Consider the following 23,157-nt stretch of genomic DNA (forward strand, 5'->3'; position numbering starts at 1 on the left):
CTGGTGATTTTTTTTCCTCTGGAGTATTGGTTGCAAGCTGACCTCTGATAGCTTCCTTTAATCTGGTCCCAGGTAAACTATAGCTTGACTGTTTTTTTAAAAGTGTTAACATATGGATGGCATCCTTCCTTAGTTTCCTACTGTGATGCAGATCTTTCCTACTTTTATGTTTCTTTGGTCATTTCAGGGCGGAGCTGAGTGAGAGACAATGGAGCAAGACTTTGCTCTAGTTGTGTGTTTTGGGTGTTTGTTTGTTTGTTTGTTTTCTTTTTGGACAGAAGTCTGGTCTTCCTGCATCAGTAGGACTTACAAAGAGACACACTGTGAACATTAGTAATTGACTATTTGGCTCTGAGACTTTGGGGAGGTGTGGGTGAGAAATATAAATTTGAGGGACATCAGCCTGTGGTGGCAGTCAGGTCAGAGGAATAGCAGGGACTGCCTGGAGCTGCTTCCAAAGTCCTGAAGGTCACTGGTCCCTCTCCCAGATTCTAATTTAACAGGCCTATGAGTCCCAAGAATCTACAATCTTTTTTTTTTTTAATTTTATGTTATGTTTAAACTTCCAAATAAAGATTTCTAGAATTGGTTAACCCGGAACCCAGGGACATACATCACTTCAGTCACTCTCTTGCCATTAGCCCTCAGGAAATTAAGTGACTAGTTTAAGGTCAAACCACTAATAAAGGGTGAGACTAAAATTTGAACTCAGGCCAGTCCAAGTTTTTTGTTTTTTTGTGTGTTTTGTCTTGTTTTGTTTTAGACCACTACTTTATATGACCTCTGTGGCGGGCATGGTGATGTCGCACCAGACCCTGTTTAACGAAGGACTCATTGTCCCAGCAGCTGGGAGTGCAATCAGCAGATGGACTTCAGCTCTCAGGCCGCTCGGGGATGCCTCAGCTGCAGAGAACTGCCTCACTCCAGGGCACATACCTTCCTGGGCAGCACACATCTAGTGAGGGATCGATGCGGGAGTCTCAGCCCGGCTTGGGACTACTCTGAAGGAACTTTCTGTCTCCAGGGTTCCCTGTGGGGTCAGCAGAGGCTGTCCTTGGGCCCACATCACAGCTTACCTTTTCTTTCTCCCTTCCTGCTTCCTTCAGCTCCCTCCCCTCCACAGGTGTTGATCCCAAAGGCACTCCTTAGTAAACCTGCTTCATGTTAAATGCTCTGTCAGAGTCTGTTTCCCAGGGAACCCAGTGTGCGACCGCCTTTCCAGGATATAAGAGCCAGGCTTTCCTATTACAGAAGTCCTATGACTTCTCACCTTTCCCGGAGACCCTCTGAAGTGTTTCTGAGAATTGTCAGGTCTAGATGAAGCTGGATGTCCCTTCCCCTGGTCACTGGGACCACGCCTCGTCTAGTCTTCGGATTTCAGGTATATAGGGCTCAAGAGAGATGGTTTAAATCTGGGGCTCACTGAGGCACATGGCCCCGGATTTGGAGAGTAGCTAGCCTGCTGCTTAAGGTTTGCTGACCGTTTCCCTTTCCTTCCCCGTCATCCTCTGGGCTTGGAATTCTGAATCTCGATTCCCAGTTTTAGACAAGCGTCAGACGAGACAACTGATTGAATTTTAAGCTCACATCTGATATGCCATTGCACGGTGATCTTAGTAACTTAAAAGTAAAAACATGACCTGGGCCGAAGCAAACAAATTTCAGTGTTTTTATTTCAGGTTCATTGTTTACCTTGTATTTTATCAGTTAGAATAAACAGTCAAAACATGTTATGAAAAAAAAATCAAGTCATTCATCAAAAGAAATTTGTTGGTTTTTCAATGTGATTAAGTACTATAGGAATATTAATAAAAATGAAAAAATCAATACTTGTACGTTGTATACAACACACAATTTTGTAATTTTGTCAGTTTCTCCACTTCACATTTTAATTATTCCTTTCAATCCATACAATCAGTATATAGAGTAACTAAGTATATGATTCAGGATATATTTCTTTATAATGGCTTGAAAATTTGTGGCATTTGGTTTTCAATTAGACATCTACGAAGATCTCATCTGTGCTAACCACTTTATTAGAAACAAATATGCAAAGTAATCCTATGGAGATTTCAAAATATTCAGCAGGCAAAACAAAGTTTATATATTAAAAATGGAATCTCGTTCGTCTAATTGGAATATTGTCGCCTTCTAATCCAGCTGACATACTCTACAGTCAGCAACAAATTGAAGCTGTGTGTTATCAACGATCGCTCAGATCACCCTAAGTATATACGCTGCGTTACATTAAATAACCTTATTTAGGTAACCGCTTTAAACATTTTGTAGACTCAAGTACTTCTTAAAGTTTTCAGTTATTGATTTTCAAATCTTCTTTGTAGGTATAAGCCTCTCAGAGGGCCAAACATAAACGCGGTTCCTGCCCAGCCGGTCTTTTCCTTTGATAACCACCCATCGTTCTCTACTAGCCTGTCAATAAGCATTTAATGAGGACCTGCTGTGGGGCTGAGGCCTCTTCCGCAGCCCAGCAGTGAACACAAGATTAGGTTTGCCTGGAGAAGTTTACAGTCAAGTTCATGGTTTTCAGGAGCATAAGCCAGCATGGTTTCCTTAATTTCCTTGTCTATCACAACAACAGCAACGATAAAGATGTTTTTCTAGGGGTGGCACTGTCTTAAGCTGATAGAAAAAAAAAATAGCCCCCAAAACTAATAAAAAAAAATAATGACATAGTTTATATGGAATCCTGTATGATTGTCTCAGAGGTTTGCATATCCATAGATCAGATTTACAACATAAAGCACTAGGACATGTTTCTTAATTATTCATACATTAAGTTAAGGTGTGTTCTAATCTTTCATGTATTAAGAGTAAAACGTCAGGACATTTTTGTGGTTTCCTCTAACTAGTAAAACAGGAGGGAGGTTCTTCGTGAGGATTTCCAACCAAGCCATGTACAACCAATCTGATATAGATCCTTTCCTTGCCACTGGGAGGCTCCTGACAGTATGGAAGAAAAATTTGAGAAGTGACGATTACTACAGACAGTCCCATCACTAGTCATCTGAGCTGTTTAATAACCAGTGGCCTGAAACTTTTGTAACCCTCCCCCAAACATGAAAGCACTGAAATTATTTTGAATATAGATATTAAACTGATGTATTTCTCAGATAAGACAAATTATCTGTAAACCAGAAAAACAGGCTTAGGCATTGTAGAGCAGCAACAAAAAAGAACTATAAATTTCCACTCCTCTTTAAATAGAAAATTTGATCAACCAATATATCTTCTCCTTTTTTGATGTTAATGATTTTCCCTATAGTTTAAAGCTCTTATATTTGGCAGAAACCTCAGAAAACAGCTAGGTGAAAACTCCTACCCAATTCGGGAGACTGTTCTAGGTCTCAGGTGGGTAATCCTCCAGTGTAGACCTTGAAGACATATTACTCTTCATATATAGGAATCAGGTCATGAGGTATAAATGTGAAATAGTTGTTTTTCATGTTTAGCTATCAATCCTTAAGGAAACATTCCTATTTCCAACATGTACACCTCTAACATTTGTGGGGTGAAGGGCAAGAGTAGAAATGGAAGAATCCCCTCCCTTTTTCTCCTACCTTAGCCTTTTTCAACATAGCGAGGAGCCTCCTGAACACGCTGTGGACTCTCTCCCTCAGGAGCACTATGCAGGGAAGGAGCCCATGAGCCTCAGTGGCTGCTTTGAGGCTTGTTAGGCAGGGGGTTCCAGGGTCAGGTTCCTGGAGCATGGTCTGAAGGGGGAGCCAAGGTTCTACAGGTGGGGCAGGCCAGACAGAAAGTCCAAGTGGCAGGGTCCCAGGGTGGCATTTATTTTCCTTCACTGTCTAAAATCCTACATGTTCCAATTTTTTTAAACTTTCACATGAATAGTCATGACTTTTTAAGTAGATTAACCCATTTACCTAAGATTCCTCTGTAACATCCTTAAAAGTCTGCAGGGATACTTACAGGACAATGAGGTTAGCAGCTCTCGAGTGCTCCTGTAAGAGTTCATTCAGTCGAACTTGGCGGTAACTCTGTGGACAACATTCAGATTTTGTTGGGGGCAGTTCTACCAGAATTACGAATGAGAATCTATCTCCTTACCTCAAATTATGGAGAAGTAGAAAAACCTCACTTAAAAAAAATTACAATTATTTCCTTCAGGTTTGGAAACTAATTTTTAAAAACTCACGAGAAATTCTAGAAATATAAAGAATAAGACCAGGTGGTTGTTGTGCTAGAGTGGCTTATTAAATTCTAAGGGAAAAACAAGCGATCAGGAAACATGGATAATAGTAAAGGGAAGGTGAGAACGGTCAGTTCTGGGAACAGGTTTGAGGTAGAAGAACTAATCCTGATAACCAATTTGATATCTTAAGAACATAAATTATATCCTAGTCTACATTGTTTAGGCTCTTTGAATAAAAGTCAGCCAAGACTCACTTGGAAAAATAACTACATTTATGATTTTGCAGCAATAATACTTATTACTGTATTTCATTGGTTCAGAAACCAAGGCTTAGATGTATGATTTGCTCAATTATGCAAAAAATCTTTGTTAGAAGTGAGCAGTTTATTAAAAAAAAGAGAGAGAGAGAGGGGGCAAACCAAAACGCGGACTCTTAACTGTAGAGAATAAACTGGGAGTTGCTGGAGGGAGGTGGGTGGGGGATGGGCCAAGTGTGTGATGGGCTCTAAGGAGGGCACTTGTGATGAGCACTGAGTGTTGTATGGAAGTGATGAATCACTAAATTCTACACCTGAAACTGATATCATACTGTATGTTAACTAACTGGAATTTAAATTAAAATGTGAAATTAGGGGCGCCTGCGTTGCTCCGTTGGTTAAGTGACTCTTGATTTCGGCTTAGGTCATGATCTCAGGGCTCTGTGCTGAGCATGGAGCCTGCTTAAGATTCTCTCTGACTATGGACTCTGAGAAACAAACTGAGGGTTCTAGAGGGGAGGGGGGTAGGAGGATGGGTTAGCCTGGTGATGGGTATTAAAGAGGGCACGTTCTGCACGGAGCACCAGGTGTTATAGGCAAACAATGAATCATGGAACACTACATCAAAAACTAATGATGTATTGTATGGTGATTAACATAACATAAAAAAAAAAAAGATTCTCTCCTTCTCCCTCTGCCCCTCCACTGGCTCTCTTTCCCTCTCTTAAAAAAAAAAAGTGAAACTAAAAAAAAAACATAAAAAGAAAAAATAAAAATCCTCCCAACCCCCGCAAAAAACAAACAAGCAAGCAAACAAAGAACTGGGCAGTTTATTATACACAGTTTATAAATCTTAGCTCAGTATTTTCTCCAGTAAATTTGAAAAGCTTTAGTATCTCTTGTTTAAATTGTTTCAAGTTCAGCTCTTAATGTAGTTTGTTTGTTTATTTATTATATCCCTCCTACAACATGTGCCTGATCCAACTTTCATAATCACTGTTCCAATTACATATTTTCTCAGATCGCTTTGTTAGTTTTCATAACCTCATCAGGGTAAAATTCTTTGTTACTGTGTTAAATCGTGAGTCAATTACCTTTATCTACTTTGCACACATATTGACTTGACTTAAATTATTTTAGACCCATGGATTCTGTCTTCTGTTCTACAAAATTAAATTTGAAAGGAGACTTCACAATATATATCAATAATCTGGGTTTTTTTTTATCTTTTAAAAAAAGAATTGATTTTACATTAAGAAATGAAAACCAGTTTCTAAATCCTCATATCCAGTAATATGATTGTAAAGCACTTGAAAAATGCAGAAACCCTAGATCTTGAATAATGAAATTCTATAACTGATACGTTACTTCTTGATCTTTGAATCAACCACTGTTTTCTTTTTCAGCTAGACAGTAAAGTAAAAATTAAGGAAGACAAGTCCTTACCTTTTCCTTGACTGCTTCCAGTTCTGCATCTGTAATTTTCCACGGGGTTTCTCTCTTTAATTTCTCAGCAGTTGTTAAATCTTTGCAGCTTTCATGGAGACGATATGGTTCAATCATCTCTTCAAAGACTTTCCAGCTGAAATTGGAATTATAAAGGAGGGCTCACAGTGGGAAACTAACTCATTATTTCAGATACTCCAGGTATGACTGGCTCTGCTGGCTACAGAATCAGAGCTGAATGTCATGCCAATCTTTTAAGAATTATCTTTGCAGGGGACTTACTGTGAGTAAAGCCATGGATATGGTACTGCCTCCCTACCCAAGGAAAGGCCTTAACATGTTGAAGTCTTGTTAGCCTACTGTGTTTTAGATCCTCAATATAAATGCACCAACATACAGATAATAATTATTCTGCAAATACATTTCCTACATGGTGTAGTCTAAGACACCATTGTAATGTAGACACTTTAGCCCATAAATAAGTTTCCGTCTGCTTAAATGAGTTTCCATCTGCTTATTGTACAGACTGTCTAGGAGACATTCATGGATTACTGTGGGAGATGAACTAGGTTGCTTGGGATGGGAGTTGGCTAGGCCTGCCCTCTCCTTTAGTCCACGCGACCCTCCCCCTGCTGGCAGGGGGCATCGGTGGGCAGCTAGAATAGCAAATTCAATGGTTATAGAGGAATTTGGATGTTTGCTGCAAATAATGCAGCCTTTGTCCTTCTGATGACTACTGTTGCTGTCTGAGATTTTTAAATGACTATTTTTCAGGTGCATGTTAGAGGAAAGAATCAAAATCAATAATATTTTAATGTCTACAAATCTGAAGCCACTTTAGAGCAATTAAGAAGAAGTCATTGAGTAGAAAACTAGCAGCAGTATCTCACAGCTGTGGAACATTTTAAAAAGTGCTAGAAAATCTCATTTTGTCTTTCATAAGAACCTCAAAGATTTTTTTTAAACAGTAGTACAGAACAAAGCTTACAGTTTATGAGAGTGGTTGTCTTCAGTGTGTTACTAGAAGATGATGCCAAATATAAACAGTGTCTTTCGGTTTTATATAATGTGGCCTACTTATAATTTAGTAACTTTGAGATGAAGAGTAACTAGAATCAATGCACTGTTGGGTTAAGGAATTAAAATATGATGGCATGAGGTCAATGATCTCATCGGTTGCCCTGATTTAGGATCTGCAGATCAAAGTGCAGAGATTATAAAGGAGCACCTACCAGTGCCTTTGTTAAGGGATTGAAGAGATACTTAATGTTGTAGATTTCTGACACTTTGATTTATTTAGAATGGTGGACAACAACGGGGAACCGCTGATATGCCCTATTATTCTTTCCACTACATAATACTTTTATTTGCTCTTCCTCCTAACTGTGCCATGCCTTCAGAGACCTTTGGCCATAATCTGTGCACTGGAAAGGTACCAGTCTAGGAGTGAAGAGCCTTGGTTCTCGTGCTGGCTCTTCCATTGTCCTCCTGGACCTGGATAACCTTGCCTATAAAAGGAGGTAATGGTGGCTGCTCAGAGCTGGCCTGAAGATTGGTGTGATGGTTGGATGGTGATTCGGGTGACAGTGCTCTGAAAAGTGTACAGCACCCTGTAAAACCAAGGCACTCATTTTACTGAACAGCCATGGGACTGAGGTGAACAATTGAGAGGCTCTCTGTTTAAGCTCTCCATATAACTTATTTTGATCGGGATAAAAGTTTTTGCATCTCAGCCCAGGTGCTTATTAGAAAGACCAGTTCAAAAATAGTTTCCTAAGAAATGGAAGTGGAGTGGAGGTTGCTCGTTGTTTCCCCAGCATCCATTGTAGTTTGGGTGGGAGTGACTCCATCCCCAGCATCAGCTAATCAGCACAATTCTATTCTGTCTGCCAGAGCAGTTGGCCAGGGTAGCCACAGAACCCAGGCAAGCTTGACCAAGAGGCACCTAGCATTCCACTGACCAAGTAAGTGACTTAGTTGCTTAGGTTGGTCCAACTTGAATGGAGCCCGTGAACTGAGTTCAATGACTAGAGAAGAGACAAACTTTCTCTCCCACTGAACATAAATGAGCAAGTATGTAGTTCTGGTTGCTGTCATCTTGTTTTTATGAGCTAAATCAACTTTGATTGATGATTTCATAATGGACCAAGGTAGAGCAGAGGTAATGGAAGAGAATTAGTCTTTGATTATATATAAAATTAACCTTCTAGATCAAGCTTTGCCTGAAAGCCAAAACATAATTGGATTTTTCAGTTATGTTTGCCAATAATTTCATTATTTAAGTCATTATAAGTTTTCTTTTCCTTGCACTGAAACATGCTAAGTGACATAATAGGTTATAATGGGGATGTATTTGCCCATTTATTTTCTCTCAACTCTTACTGTTCCTTGTCTATGTTCATCTTTGACTTCATCCTAAGGTTCATCCCTGAACTGGCCATTTTCCATTCTCCTAGCTAGGTGATGCAAAGGTGGCTCAAGATTTCTATCCTGATTCTCATTAAATCTGATTTTTCACATAAATGTTTTTTAATTGACTCTAGAATGGGCCAAGTTGACTCTAGAATAGGCCAAGTAGTTGATTCTAGAAGAGGCTAATAGGCTCTAGATTAGGCCAAATAGGCCGTGCTTTGAATATAAATGACAACTAATTCAATTTAAAAATTAACTTACACCTGCCTTGCCTTTCCCATCCTTATTCTTCATGATAACGAAATTTAAAAATTTTTAAATTGTAAAAAAATTTCCCCCTAAGTTCATATAAGATTTCCTTTCTCAAATTAATATACTAGTTGTTTTGTGACCACTCTAGTATCTTTTTTTAACAGATTTTATTTATTTATTTATTTGAGAGAAAGAGAATGCAGGGAGAGGGGAAGGGGGGAGGGAGAGGGACAAGCAGACTCTTTGCTGAGCACAGAGCCCCACACAGGACTGGATCTCATGACCCTGAGATTATGACCTGAGCTGAAACCAAGAGTCAGCTGCTTAATGGACTGGACCACCCAGGCATCCCACCACTCTAGTATCTTTAAATTATCCAGGTAATTGCTTCTACTTTCTCTTTAATTTCTGTATAAAGATTGTTGTCTTTTTGGCCTATGACTTTTAATTCAGTATATTCAATAGAAAATGAAATTTAATCACAAGAGATTTTCAGTTTCTCCAGGCTCAATCATTTTCTCATTATCTTTGCTTTTGTACTCCCTTTGACCCTTGCCCAGCCATAATTATGATGTTTCTTTGGTAAAATATCTCCATCAACACTTACTGATGTTTTATGGGTAGTTGAAAGATTTATTAGAGGCAATTTAGGTACATTTAACATTAGCCTCCAACATGGAAATAATTGACAAACTATTTTTGACATTGTGTGTCACCTGAGGACCAAGAAAAAACAGTGATGAGGAGATAATTGTTAATGGTAGGTAGGGGCTGCCTGACCAAGAAGAGCTGAAATTGAATTGGCGCTCTAAGCACTGGGCCCTAGGACAGGGCCTGCATCAGCCCAGAGGAAGAGTCTTCTTACTCGAATTGAACTCAGAGGAATTGCCTTTTAAAAATTATCACAAAGGCCTCAACAAAGTAGGTTTAGAGGGAACATACCTCAACATAATAAAGGCCATATATGAAAAACTCACAACTCATCATAATCAATTGTGAAAAACTAATAGCTTTCCCCCTAAGATCAGGAATAACACAAGAATGTCCACTCTCACCACTTTTATTCAACATAGTACTGGAAGTGCTAGCCATAGCAATCAAACAAGAAAAAGAAACACTCAAATTGGTAAGGAAGAGGTAAACTTTCACTACATGCAGCTGACATGGTATTACATATCAAAAACCCTAAAAATCCCACCCAAAACTACTAGAACCAATAAATGAATTCAGTAAGGTCACAGGATACAAAATCAATTGTACAGAAATCCATTGCATTTCTATACACTATATACTAATATAGTATATATTTCTATATACTATATATTACTATATTACTATATACTATATACTATATATAGTATGCTATATATCCTATATATTACTATATAATACATATTTCTACATAATATAGTATATATTTCTATATCCTAATTGGGAAGCAACAGAAAGAGAAATTAAGAAAGCAATCCCTTTTACAATTGCACCCAAAATAATAAAATATCTAGGAATAAACTTAAGGAAGTGAAACACCTATACTGAAAAGTATAAAACATTAATGAAAGAAATTGAAGATGACACAAATGGAAAGATATTTCATGCTTATAAATTGGATCAAATATTGTTAAAATGTCTATACTACTTAGAGCATTCTACAGATTTAATGCAATCCCTATGAAAATACCAATAGCATTTTTCACAGTACTAGAACAAATAATCCTAAAATTTGTATAGAACCATGAAAGACCCCAAATAGCCCAAACAATCTTGAAAAAGAAAAACAAAGCTAGAGATATCACAAGTCTAGATTTCAAGTTATACTACAAAGCTGTAATAATCAAAACAGTATGGTCCTGGCACAAAAACAGACACAGATCAATGGAACAGGATAGAAAGCCCAGAAACAAACTCGTGATTATATGGTCAATTAATCTTCAACAAAGGGGGCAAGAATATGCAGTGAGAAAAAGACAGTCTCTTCAACAAATGGTGTTGGGAAAACTGGGCAGCTATATGCAAAAGAATAAAGCAGGACCACTTTCCTACACAATACACAAAAAATAAACTCAAAATGGATTAAAGATGTAATGTGAGATCTGAAACCATAAAAATCCTAGAAGAGAGCACAGGCAGTAATTTCTCTGACATCGGCCATAGAAACATTTTTCTAGATATGTCTCTTAAGGCAGGGGACATAAAAGCAAAAATAAACTATTGGTACTACCTCAAAATAAAAAGCTTGTGCACAGTGAAGGAAACAATCAACAAAACTAAAAGGCAATACTGAAGGGAAAAAGATATTTGCAAATGACATATCTGATAAAGGGTTAGTATTGAAAAATATATAATGAACTTACACAACTCAACACCCAAAAAATAAATTATCCAATTAAAAAATGGGCAGAAGACATGAACAGACATTTCTCCAAAGAAGACATACAGATGGCCAACAGACACATGAAAAGATGCTCAATATCACTCATCATCAGGGAAATGCAAATCAAAACTACAATGAGATACCACCTCACACCTGTTGGAATGGCTAAAGTCAAAAACACAAGAAACAGCAAGTGTGGTGAGGATGTGGAGAAAAAGGAACCATTGTGAACTGTTGGTGGGAATGCAAACTGGTGCTGCTACTCTGGAAAATAGTATGGAGGTTCCTCAAAAAATTTAAAATAGAACTACCCTATGATCTAGTAAATGCACTACTGGGTATTTACCCAGAGAATACAAAAACACTAACTTGAAAGGATATATGCATCCCTATGTTTATTGCAGCAGTATTTACAATAGCCAAAGTATGGAAACAGCCCAAGTGTCCATTGACTGATGAATGGATAAAGAAGATAAAGATATGTACATATCTGTACATATGTATATGTGGTACATATATGTACCATATCTTCTTTATCCATATATATAAATATATATATATTTGTATGTATATAAAATATATAATATGTATATATATACACACACACAATATATCATTCAGACGTGTAATATATTATATATATACACAATATATTACTCAGCCATAAAAAGGAATGAAATCTTGTCATTTGCAGCAATATGGATGGAGCTAGAGAGTGTAATGCTATGTGAAATAAACCAGTCAGAGAAAGACAAATACCATATGATTTCACTCCTATGTGGAATTTAAGAAACAAAACAAATGGACAAAGGAAAAAGAGAGAGAGAGAGAGAAATGAACTAAGAAACAGATTCTTAACTATAGAGAACAACCTGATGGTTATCAGAGGGGAGGTGGGTGGGAGGATGGGTGAAAGAGGTGAAGTAGATTAAGAGTACACTTATCATGATGAGCACTGAGTAATGCATAGAATTGTTGAATCACTATATTGTACACCTGAACTAATATAAGATGGTTAACTATACTGGAATTAAAATAAAAAAACTTAATAAAAAAATTATCACAAAGGTACCAGATGTGCTACCAATGGCCTTCTGTGAGATTTACTGAGTGATCATTCTCTGTTTTAAAATAGGGTTGCCTTTATATATTTGAACATCATTGCCAACACCAGATACGTGACTGTTCTACAAAGCAGTATGGTATCAGTTACAGTGGAGAGCTGAAGGGAGGAGAATGGCATTTCCAGCACCTCTCTTCTTGGTGGTATTTTGTCTTCACACCAGGGTACATTAGCTGCAAAGATTCTTTTATTCCAGTAAAAATGGATTTTGGTTTTTTCATCTTCCTCAAGACCTTGAACTATCAGAGAAAAAAATCCCCCAAATTGTGAAATCTAATTCATTTTTTTCCCGAGAAAGGGAAATAGATCTCTTCATTGCAGGATGATGAGGATATATAAGGAACAGCACATTAAAATGGTGTCTAAAAGCAAATTTAGATACCAGGACAAAAGCAAAAATGCCTGGTCCTTCGTTTTTTACTCCTCTCCATAATGTCGGCTGCCTGAAAAGAGAAAAACATGGCACAAAGTTCAGGGTTAGTCAAAGAAATTGTGTCTAGCCCATGATGGGCACTCAGACAATGGAAGGCACTAGTGGAAGAGGTACATGGACATCCTTGGTGATAGGACAGATAGGACAGGTATGCAGGGGGGGACCATGGCAGCTGAGCAGAGACTAGCATGAAAGAAAGGGAAAGAAACTTGGGTAGAGAAAACCAGTTTGATCCGCAAAGAGGCAAAGGATAGAGGAACAAATGAATCAGCAAGCACAGACAGTCCTTAGCTGATATTAAGACAAACAACAGCAAGAAGAATTTGGCTACAAGAAGTAGATGACTAATTTGTGCCCAGCACCGAGCCAGGGCTAATAGAAAACCTGAAGTCAGTAGGGGACACCATGACTACCCTCCAGACAACAGTAAATGGCCCTATGCTTGCCGAGCTCTGGCAGGCTCCGGCCTGTTGCGACGTGGCACGTGCTAGGAAATCATTGTACCTGCTGTGTTATGAAATAGAATGCATTTCCACAATTAGAGACATAAGAGGAGGCGGTTTGATCACATCACTGCAAAAGCCAAAGAGGCAATGTCTTAGGAATTAAAATTCTTCAAATGAAATGTGGAAGGCTACCAGATATTACCACATGACAACCCAGTTAATGGCAGAATGTTAATTACTTTTACCAAGGAGGATTATAAACTCTTCCTAATTTTTCTTAAGTTCTTAAAACTGTAGAAATATAGGAATAGAAGGCATTAGTATATACCATGTGAGGAAATATTGCACAGTAATAACCCAGGTGAGCTCTGTCGATTATAGCTTTCTTATCACAATTAGGATGTTTTGTAAAGCCATTTTGACTGACCCGTAGCCTTGGAGGACTCATGAATCCCTCAAATGACATGAAGTTCAAGGTTGTTGTGTAGTTGATAAGATTGCATCTTAAATCTGGATGATTTTCTGTTAGGTATTAAGCTCATATAGGATAACAATAAATCAAAAGAAGGGAAGAACAGTAAGACTTGAGTGTGGAATTGCAAGCCATCAGGAGCTGCAGGAGGAAGGAGAAATGACGGTCAACAGAAGTGAGAACAGGTCCATCAGGAGAGGGAGAACCGAAGCTACACTGAGATCCTTGTGTCCCTCTGTACTCTCAGCCTTGAAGGCCCCACTCCACACCAAATCACATGTATTAAATCGCATCCAGATGCAGCAGTAAATATGATTTTGGACTGTAAACAACTGAAAAATATTATAATTGGTAAGTTATCACTCTAAGTAGTTTATTTAGTATCAGCTATAATTTCCAGTCCATCTTCTTGCACTTCTGGGAACTCCCGTGAGGATCTAACCTACAAGCTGTTTCATGGACTTGACAAATTTAACAGTTAACGAGGGTTAAAATGATGTCATGATTTGAAGACGTTTAAACAATTATTTTCAGCATTTTAAAATTTTGGAGCCAATACACTTCCTTGCCAGGCTTCAGATAGTTTTAGAGGACCCCCAAAATTCCATAGCTCTAAGTGCTGGGTCCTTAGTGCCTGAAAGTGAAAATGGCCATGGAGGGTCGGTTCTGTCATTGCGCCAGGAAGACTCAAGCGGTTTCTAGCTTCTCTATCAGAGCTCCCCATCCAGGATGCACCACCAGTAACTTTAAAAAAAATTTTTTTAAAGATTTATTTATTTATTTTATTTGGAAGGGAAGGGCCGAGGGGTTGGGGGAGAGAGAAAATCTCAAGCAGACTCCCCGCTGAGCAAGCGCAGGGCCTGAGGTGGGGCTCCATCTCACGACCCTGAGATCATGACCTGAGCTGAGATCAGAGTGGATGCTCAATGACCACGCCGCCCAGCCACCCCACCAGTAACTTCAAATAATGAAAACTTGCCCTGACTGCCCAGTCCAGAATATCTGAGCTTGTGTCTCCTGCTACTCTTGCCACCATAGAAACCAAGAACATGAAGGGCAATCCTAAAATGCTAACTAACCTGTGTTTTAACAGTTCTCCCTCTCACGCTCAATTTTACCATAAAACCTTTTTCCCTCCATTATAATTTATTTGACCGCTCTGCATGGTTATTCGAAGTCCCTTTTTATTATATCTTATTAGGAGGTCACTGCAGTCGGTAGATAACATTTTTACCCTTTAATAATCAGCACAAAAGAAAATGTGAGAGTACCAGGGGCAAACCATGGATCTTGTTAAATGCTTCATACCTCTCTTTGTTTGGCTTAATGTTGATGTCACCAATGATATGGATATCTGCAAATTTTATCCTAAATTTGCTCAGAAGAGAAGCCATTCTGGAAATATAAGAGAGAAATACTTCATCACTGCATATGTAACTATTTTCAGGCAAAGAGTTCACATCTTATTTCAGCTTCATATTCAGACAAAGGCTGTGTTTAGTGTTCGATTTCCATCACCGTATACTAAAGGTGGACCAAGCACATTCCACTGCAGGCAAAGACAAATTCATGTTGGTGCAGACCCTAGGAATAGCAAACCCAACTCTGAATTCACATTTCAGGTAAGACAACAGAGAGCTGTACATGCTTCCTTATCATTTGGGAAAAACGAGAACAAGTTTTAATATTATTGACTATTACCTTGCTGATCATTTTTAGAGTTATTGACAACATACTGACAAACTAATATTTATGATGTATCATTATATATTGGAGGTTCTTTCCCTGCCAACTGAAATTTTTGATACAATTAAGTTACAGAAAAATTGCAAGGACGGTGCAAAAAATCCGAAACTCACCAATTGTTTATACCTTGTCCCATTTGATGTAACACCTTTTTCTCTTTCTACACAGCTGCATCTGTCTATCTACATCTTCTTTCTTGCTTGCTTCCTACTCACCTACCCAGTTGCCCAGCTGCCGCTATCAGGCCCCTTTACCTATAAATACTTCATTATTTCCTAAGAATAAGAACATTCTCTTATACAAACAAAGTACACTTTTTGAAATCAGGAAATTTAACATTGATGCCATGCTATCATCTAATCCACCAACCATTTTTAAATTTCATCACTTGCCCCAGTAAGTTACTGGAGGCTTTAAGAAAATATAAATTGTTACAGCCATCATGTTAGTTTCCATTATAATATGACTCTCTTTAAGGGGAATTAAATATATATATATATATATATATATACACACACACACACACATATAATATATATAGTTTACATTATATATGAATATATATAATATATTTTATATGTGTGTGTGTGTATAATCCTCCCAGGAAGGGGGAAAAATATGAAAAATTACTGAATAAAAGCCTGTCATTATTTCGATTTCTGGAAGACCTTGGGACTTAGGCCTGCCATGAGGGACCCAAGGCTGCTAAAGGTGGCTCTCCAGATTTCCACCAGAGACCTTTGGATGCATGGCATTCCTAACATGCTAGCTGCTTCCACAACTACACATCAGGCTCTCCATGACTAAATCAATTACAAAGATGCAAATTTACATTCTGGAGACTGATTTATTTTTTTAATTACAAGAGTTTTCAACAGTCATCCATTTAAACTCTTTCAAGCTACAGATGAGAAACTGGGAACCCAGGTCTGGGCTGCCACGACCATTGCGAAGTCCCGAAGCTTGTTGGGGGCGGGGCTGGGACAAGGACCAGGTTCGGTCTCTCAGTTCTATTTTTTAAGTGTGCTGTGCTGGAGTGACCATCACAAATCAACAGGTTCGACCCGCCCCAAAGAAGCTACTGGATACAAATTCCTTTGGGCTTTTCCTTTCTTGGATACATTCACTGGTCAAATCAAAGCAAACATTACACAAGATAAGGAGAGTCCCATTCAAGACTTGAGATGAGGTTTCTGTGTCAAACTCCTTTTTGAAAGCATTTGCGGCAGGGGATCAAGGGACGTGAAGACAGTGATTACAAGAAGTGCGCAGATAATTTAATGACCAGAAAACCAAGGAAACATGAGGCCCATCACGGTGGTTTTGTCTTTAAATCTCTTGTGTCTCAAAAACACTTGAAGTTCTTAAAATTAAAGCATTAAAGCAACAGATGTCCAAAGTGCTCTAACACAGAAGTGATGAGTTACTTACGCTATTTTTTCTTCTTCAATGCGGTTGATCTTTCCTCCAACATAGATTCTTAATTTACAGTCTTTCCATTTTTTTCTGAGAGTCAAGATATAGGGGATAAGGAGTGTTAATCCTGAAAAAAGAATAAATTATGACAGAAAGAATGAATATATCTTGCTGAAAGGAAATGAATAGCTTTAAATCTTTATTCATTCTCATACTCATTGCTCCTAAATAATTTAAAATCTTGGGAAAACACAGAAATATTATTCTTCAAGTGATACCATTTTCATATACCTTCCCGTGCAGTTTGTTAAATTGATCAACATAGCAATTCTGCACCCTAGTGTATATTCTGGAATTGTTTTTACCTCCATCATCAAACAACCACCACACATCAATTGTGCCTTTTCCTTGCTTCTTTTTAAATTGGGTGCTGGCTTCTACCAGTTTCTGGTTGAACTCCCCCACGTGCATCGACTGGATTGTGTTCATGCTGCTGTCTGTAATGAAAGAAAAAGTAGTAGACCTATTTGTCTTTTGAAGAAAGAAACAAAATAACTTGCCAATAAATCTATTCAGGAAAATAGAGGAAGGGTCATGAATCTGTAAGCTTTTTTATCCTTATAGGGAAACAGTGAGCTCGGGGAAAGGGAGATAAAGGTCAAGTCCCACAGTAATTTAGATCACCTTTAATAGTTTAAAAGAATTTCATATTGGTTTCATGATCACAGTTTTCATTATAAAGCTGTAGATTATTTTCAGGTCTCTAGTAATCTCAGGGCAGAATTATTACTTAGGCAGGTAACGTGCTAAATGATCTGCTACAATAGCCAAAATACCCCTATTTTTAAAAACTTCAACTATAACTCAACTTAATCCTATTTTGAAATTTACTTGAAAGTAGAAAATGTGGTGATTGGTTTTCTAGAGATAAGCAATAGGATCAGGAGTATTTCTTCATTGGAGCATTCATTTGAGTGCAATTGGTGTAAATTCCAAGCATATCTGGATTATAAAGGTGGCTAGGGACCAAATGCATCTTGACTTTATGACCCTTTGGTCCTAATGTCAGCCTGGCTTGCTTTCCTGTTTTCAAGGAGCCTTGTGAAGGGAAACCCCTGAGCTATCTGAATCTCTGTGAATGAGACGGAAAAGCCAGGAAATAAGGAGAGACAAAATTCCTTCACTTGAGGTAGAGATAAGGGTGCACAGAAAGTACTTAATTTTTTTTTTACATGCACTTTCCACCCTATCAAGGATCCAGCGAAAGTATACTAGGGAACTAGGCCAGTGTTTGCGCAGGACCCTGGCTTCTATTTGCCAGTTGAGATTTTCGTTGCTACACCATAGATATCATTTCTCATTTCCACATCTTTTAAAGTTGTGACTTCATTGCTCCGTTTCAAAGAGATGGTGTTAGCAAAGTGCTTACAACAGCTGCTTCAGAGCTTCCTCTCTGATCTGAGAGGTTCTGAAGATGCTTTGTTCTGTCTTTTGCCGTTTCCATATTTAGGGCCTGTCAGTTCTGAAGCAATTCTCTTACATGGCTTCTCTCTCCCTAGGACTGCTGAGGGAGAAAGCAAATATCTTTACAAAATGGACCAAACTCTGCCCCCACTTACATGCAAATCAAAGTATCCAGAGGACTCAGGCATTCATGCCTGGAGGTAGGGTTTGTCCTGATCTAGAACTCCAAAGAGTTGTCAATCAATGAAAGCCCAGAGCGGTGAAGGGGCCTCCTTTAGGGATGCGTTTGAAATTTGAGGTGTTGGAAATAAAACATAACATCATTTTGCTTTTCTGAGCAATGAGACCTGTTGACTTGCAGAAGAGTACGTTTTTGCCAAAAGATTTGTGATGCAGAAACAGGATTCCAGAATAAATTATGAGTCCCTTTTCATTAATAAGAACATCGATGCTTCCCTCTTCCCCCATCAGCTAAAGAACAGTATTGGGCTATGACTTCTGAATTTTCCATTGCTTTTCCAGACTGTAACTAACATTGAATGATTGAATGGTAGAGCAGATTCAATGAATAGTTCACATTTCTCTGAATAAACCAAATAATTGAAAAGGAAAGAAGACAGTTAGCATCCAGATGGTCTTATTCTAATATTTACACCCTGGAGGTCCTGATGTACCTCCAACTTGAGATTCAAACACATCATTTTCCTAGACAATGTCATGTTAAGGTGGGCAATACTTAGTAGGTTTTTCTATAGCCCATGGAATATTCCAGGAACCCAAGTGTACTTCTAGTATTTGAAGGGGGGCAGTGTTTACATTTCACGTTATTCTATATGAATATATAAAAATACTGTATTACAGGGGAAACTTTGTCCTTGGGCTATAGTAGGAAAACAAGCAAACAGAATCAAACCTTCCCCAGGGTGTTAGAGGGCCTCATTGAAGGATCTCTTTGAAAGGTTGGATCCTGTCAAACTGGACCAGAAGCCTGCTAAGTCTCAATTTGGATCTTGCTGTTTGACTCGAAAACCCTCCCAGAGAAATGATCTTTTCTGGGGCTCACACCAAGTGATTTCAGTAAGTGTAGGATTATTTATGTACGTTAACATTCTAATTTTCTACCAGCAGAGGTCGCCGTGGACCTCATTAAACTCAAACCTGCAGTGTTTTGGGAAAGAAAGCAATTTTCAATTTTCAAAAAAGGTCAGATGTTTGAATCACCTGTTTATAAGTTTTATAAAAAGCTCTCATTCTGTAGTCTTCCATGCCTGGGGTGCATACTGGACATTCAGAGGTAAATGTACCACTCAGCTGAAATCTACAGGTAATTAGTATCAGTGAAGTTCCAAGTCCAGAATTCTGGTTTGTGTTAAGATAGATGCTTTTTCAAAATTAGGGATCTCATTTACCTGTACTAGTCAACTTTTAGCCTCCTGAAATGTCTGCAAGGGGTATGTAAGGGGTATGTGTGTGTGTGTGTGTGTATAGATAAATCCATTTGGGTATTGGTTCTTAAATTTCTATCACCTTTCCATCTTAACTAAGAAATGTCCATTTCATGGCACTCAAATCCATGTAGGCACTATAGGACTCCCAAACCAATATTATTATTTTAAAATTAAGGTTTTACAGTGAGATGGCACAAAGGGCTTATTGTTACTGATAAATAACTTATACATTTCATCTGTACTACTGTCTTGAAAGAAGCGTCTTTCAGTCCTTCGCTAACTCAACGCCCCCAACATCTTAGATGCTGACTTCTGACCCCTATCGATACTCAAGCAGTGGCTCATTTCGTATATTTCTTGTGAATTTTAGAAGTACTTACCTTTCTTAGGAGCTGGCTTAGTAATGTTCAACTTGCTAGCTTTTTTAAAGAAGCCTCGGATGCCTCCACTTCCTTCTTCACATTCGTTATCTTTGATAGTGGCTTCCAAAGCCAGTCTCTCCTGTTCCAATTTCTCTAATTCATCTAATGCAAGAAGACAAAAATCGCTTACTTAACTCAGAGTGACAAAGTTTCCAGGAGCAACCTTATAAACTGTTTTAATATAAAAAACGGTGTCCCATTTGCAACGATGTGGATGGAGCTAGAGAGTATTATGCTATGTGAAATAAGTGGAATATTCCACTATATGTGGACTTTAAGAAAGAAAAAGAGATGAACATATGGGAAGGAGGAAAAAGGAGAGAGGGAAACAAACCAGAAGAGACTTTTTTTCTTTTTTAAAGATTTTATTTATTTATTTGACAGAGAGAGCGAGCACGCAAACAGGGGGAGCAGCAGAGGGAGAGGGAGAAGCAGACTCACCAATGTGCAGGGAGCCCAATGCGGGACTCGATCCCAGGACCCTAAGATCATGACCTGAGCCAAAGGCAGACGTTTAACCGACTGCGCCACCCAGGTGTCCCCATAAGAAACTCTTAATGATAGAGAACAAACCGAGGGTTGCTGGAGAGGAGATGGGTGGGGATGGGCTAGGTGGGTGATGGGTATTAAGGAGGGCACTTGTAAAAGAAAAAAAGGAGGGCACTTGTGATGAGCACTGGGTGTTGTATGTAGATGATGAATCACTGAATTCTACTCCAGAAACCAATATTGCACTGTATGTTAACTAAGTAAAATTTAAATAAAAAGTAAATAAAAAATAAAACATGGTGTCTGTGCAATAAAATTATTATACATATGATTTTTTCCAAATGATTATTAAAAAGTAATATATATCAGCAAATTGTATTCAGAAAGTAATAACTAGCTCAGGAAATAGCTCTATGTGTTGTTATAATACATGAAGTTACTAGGTTTTTATTTGTGAAGGTAAGGGAGTCTATTTAATGACATCTTCATTCACTTCCGGCAAAACCCAAAAAGCCAGATCCACTGTACGTAAGGTCTTGTACACTGTACGCGACTGATTTACTGACCTAAACCCCTGGGTTGGGTATTTGACAAGCGGAAGTGCCAAAGTATACCGCGTGTGTATCAGGCACACGACAATGCCTCCTGAATTGCAGCATAAAACTAGACAGCAAGCATTAAGGACAGGTAACCAGACCTTATATAAAGCCTTGTATGGGCTCTGAATAGAAATTATAGTGAAAAATGTCCACTAACCATTCTTTTTTTTTTTCTTTTTTTTTTTTTTTTAAGAGAGAGAGAATGCACACACGGGGGCAGGGAGAGGGAGAGAATCCTAAGCAGGCTTCACACCCAGCATGGAGCCCTCACGACCCTGAGATCATGACCTGAGCTGAAATCAAGAGTTAAACACTTGACCGACTGAGCCACCCAGGCACCCCAACAATTCTTTCGCATAAGCAAAATACTTTCTGGAATGAATGACCAAAGTGAAAGAAAGAAAAACTGAGGTTTCTGTGTGCCTGTCAGAGTTCAAATGGCTAAGAAGGGTCTCATGACAGTTGAGTCTGGAGCAAGAGTTCAGCCGTGTAGCTTCCTGTCCAGGGCTGAGACCCACTATCCAAGCTTTGATGTGGCATCTGGCTGCCTTTTATCTTTTTTGGATTCTGATCGTGACCACAAATTCCTAACTGCTATGTAAGGCCTTGCATCCCTCTCTGACGTCAACCTGCATTGGATCAGGGTGAATAAGACTTTAAGAGCCATCAGGGGACGGTGTTACCGAATGACAGGCATTCTTGCTTACAGTGGGTGGGCAAGGGGGCCTCTTGTCAGATCCCCTCATCTTCTTGCTTTCTGGGAGCAGAGACTTAGAAAATGAGCAATATTCTGAGGAACACAGTAGAAAACCTAGCTTCAGTGTTACAAAACACTGGTAGGGCTTCTGTAAATGTCAACCCTTGGAGCCTGTTGCCTTACCTATCTGGGAAGCGAAGCTATACAAATTCTCGATTTATCAATTATGTACTAACTAAATCTGTCAAGACAGTCACATCCCTAGACGGTGCTGTTATGCAGCTCCACAGAATTGTCTGGCCTCTTTCCAGGTCTTAGCAATTAATCTTTTGCCAGTGGCATGAGATTTAAGGTCAAATCACCCATGTGATTTCCCCAAAGCTTCAAAGGTTCTCAAGATCAGCAACTGTAGAAAATCTAAGAAATTAGACTGATGGTATTAAAGCTCAGACAGGAGTTGCTTACCCCTGACTTTCGAAAGGTGAACACAAGCTGCATTGCATGGGAGGTTGTGACCGGTGACAGCTCTGCGGCGGGCTTTATGTGACACGAAGCGAGTCATTTACTTTTCCTATGCCTCTGATTTCCTATCTGTGAAATGGAAAATTGTAACCCTTCCCCTTTCCAACTCTCCCAGCTTCGCGAAAAGAATAAACAACAGTTTCTGCATGGTGCTTTGTGGCTCCTTAAAGAACAAAGCAACGAGCGTGTTCTACAGGCAGTGTGTTCGTGCAACCACTGGAAATGGACTCAGTCATGCAAAGCAAATTGAGTATTTTGAGAAGCTTGGGAGTTATTTTAGCAGTTACTATTTATTGCACACTCTTTGGGTGCCCGGGACTGTGCTGCGTATTATTCCTTCCCAAATGACTCTGAGATAGTTACTATTATTACTCTCATTTTGTAGATGAAGAAAACTGAGGCTCAGAGAAGTTAAGTAATTTGTCTGATGCCACCCGGAAAATAACAGGGTTCAAATGAAAAGAGGCCGGCTTGACTCCAGATCCTGCATGCTTCCCACTCTGAAGACCTTTTGCTTTTTGCTCATTACTCTTATCTCAGATTTGTTCCATTAACCTCCAACACTTCATTGTCAGGCCAACCTAAACACTCTCGGGCATATGGTGTAATGCCAAGTTAGCTCCCCCAAAAGATGGCCCCTCCTGCATGTCATTTTAAAGGGAGGACCCTGAAGACACAGGTACAGATGATAGGCTGCCCCCAGGGCAGCACCATGGGAGGCGTCAGCGGCCCAGGGAATGGCCCCCTAGCTATTATCTACCGTTTGGGATGCTGCAGGGGTCCAGCTGTGGGGTAACCTCCTCTTTGCAGTTGTCTGGAAGGTGCATGTTGGTGAGCTTCTTTGGGGGGTAATGGCAAGCAGCGCCACGCTGGGGAAGGGTTTCTTTTGCTTTCCTTTTTTGGCAGGCTCCCGCACACCCTGTGATGAGGCGCTAGTTGCCACGTTCTTTGTCCTCGAGTTTGGACAA

General features: G+C 39.1%; 1 protein-coding gene across 3 annotated transcripts in view; it reads right to left on the minus strand.

Moving 5' to 3' along the window:
• Window positions 1–2,825: 2,825 nt before the first annotated feature.
• The window catches only part of SLC12A1 (solute carrier family 12 member 1), an 85,223-nt gene continuing 64,891 nt past the window's right edge, over window positions 2,826–23,157 (minus strand). For all 3 annotated transcript variants that reach the window (XM_036075955.2, XM_036075956.2, XM_036075954.2), the window contains exons 20-26: window positions 19,841–19,984; window positions 16,914–17,045; window positions 16,564–16,675; window positions 14,695–14,781; window positions 5,875–6,010; window positions 3,949–4,016; window positions 2,826–2,961 (exon numbers count right to left, since the gene is read on the minus strand). In XM_036075955.2, coding sequence (XP_035931848.2) covers window positions 2,826–2,961; window positions 3,949–4,016; window positions 5,875–6,010; window positions 14,695–14,781; window positions 16,564–16,675; window positions 16,914–17,045; window positions 19,841–19,984 — 815 coding nt within the window. The remainder of the gene's footprint in view (window positions 2,962–3,948; window positions 4,017–5,874; window positions 6,011–14,694; window positions 14,782–16,563; window positions 16,676–16,913; window positions 17,046–19,840; window positions 19,985–23,157) is intronic.

The sequence above is a fragment of the Halichoerus grypus genome, chromosome 8 (genome assembly GCF_964656455.1).
Source record: "Halichoerus grypus chromosome 8, mHalGry1.hap1.1, whole genome shotgun sequence".
Taxonomy (NCBI): domain Eukaryota; kingdom Metazoa; phylum Chordata; class Mammalia; order Carnivora; family Phocidae; genus Halichoerus; species Halichoerus grypus.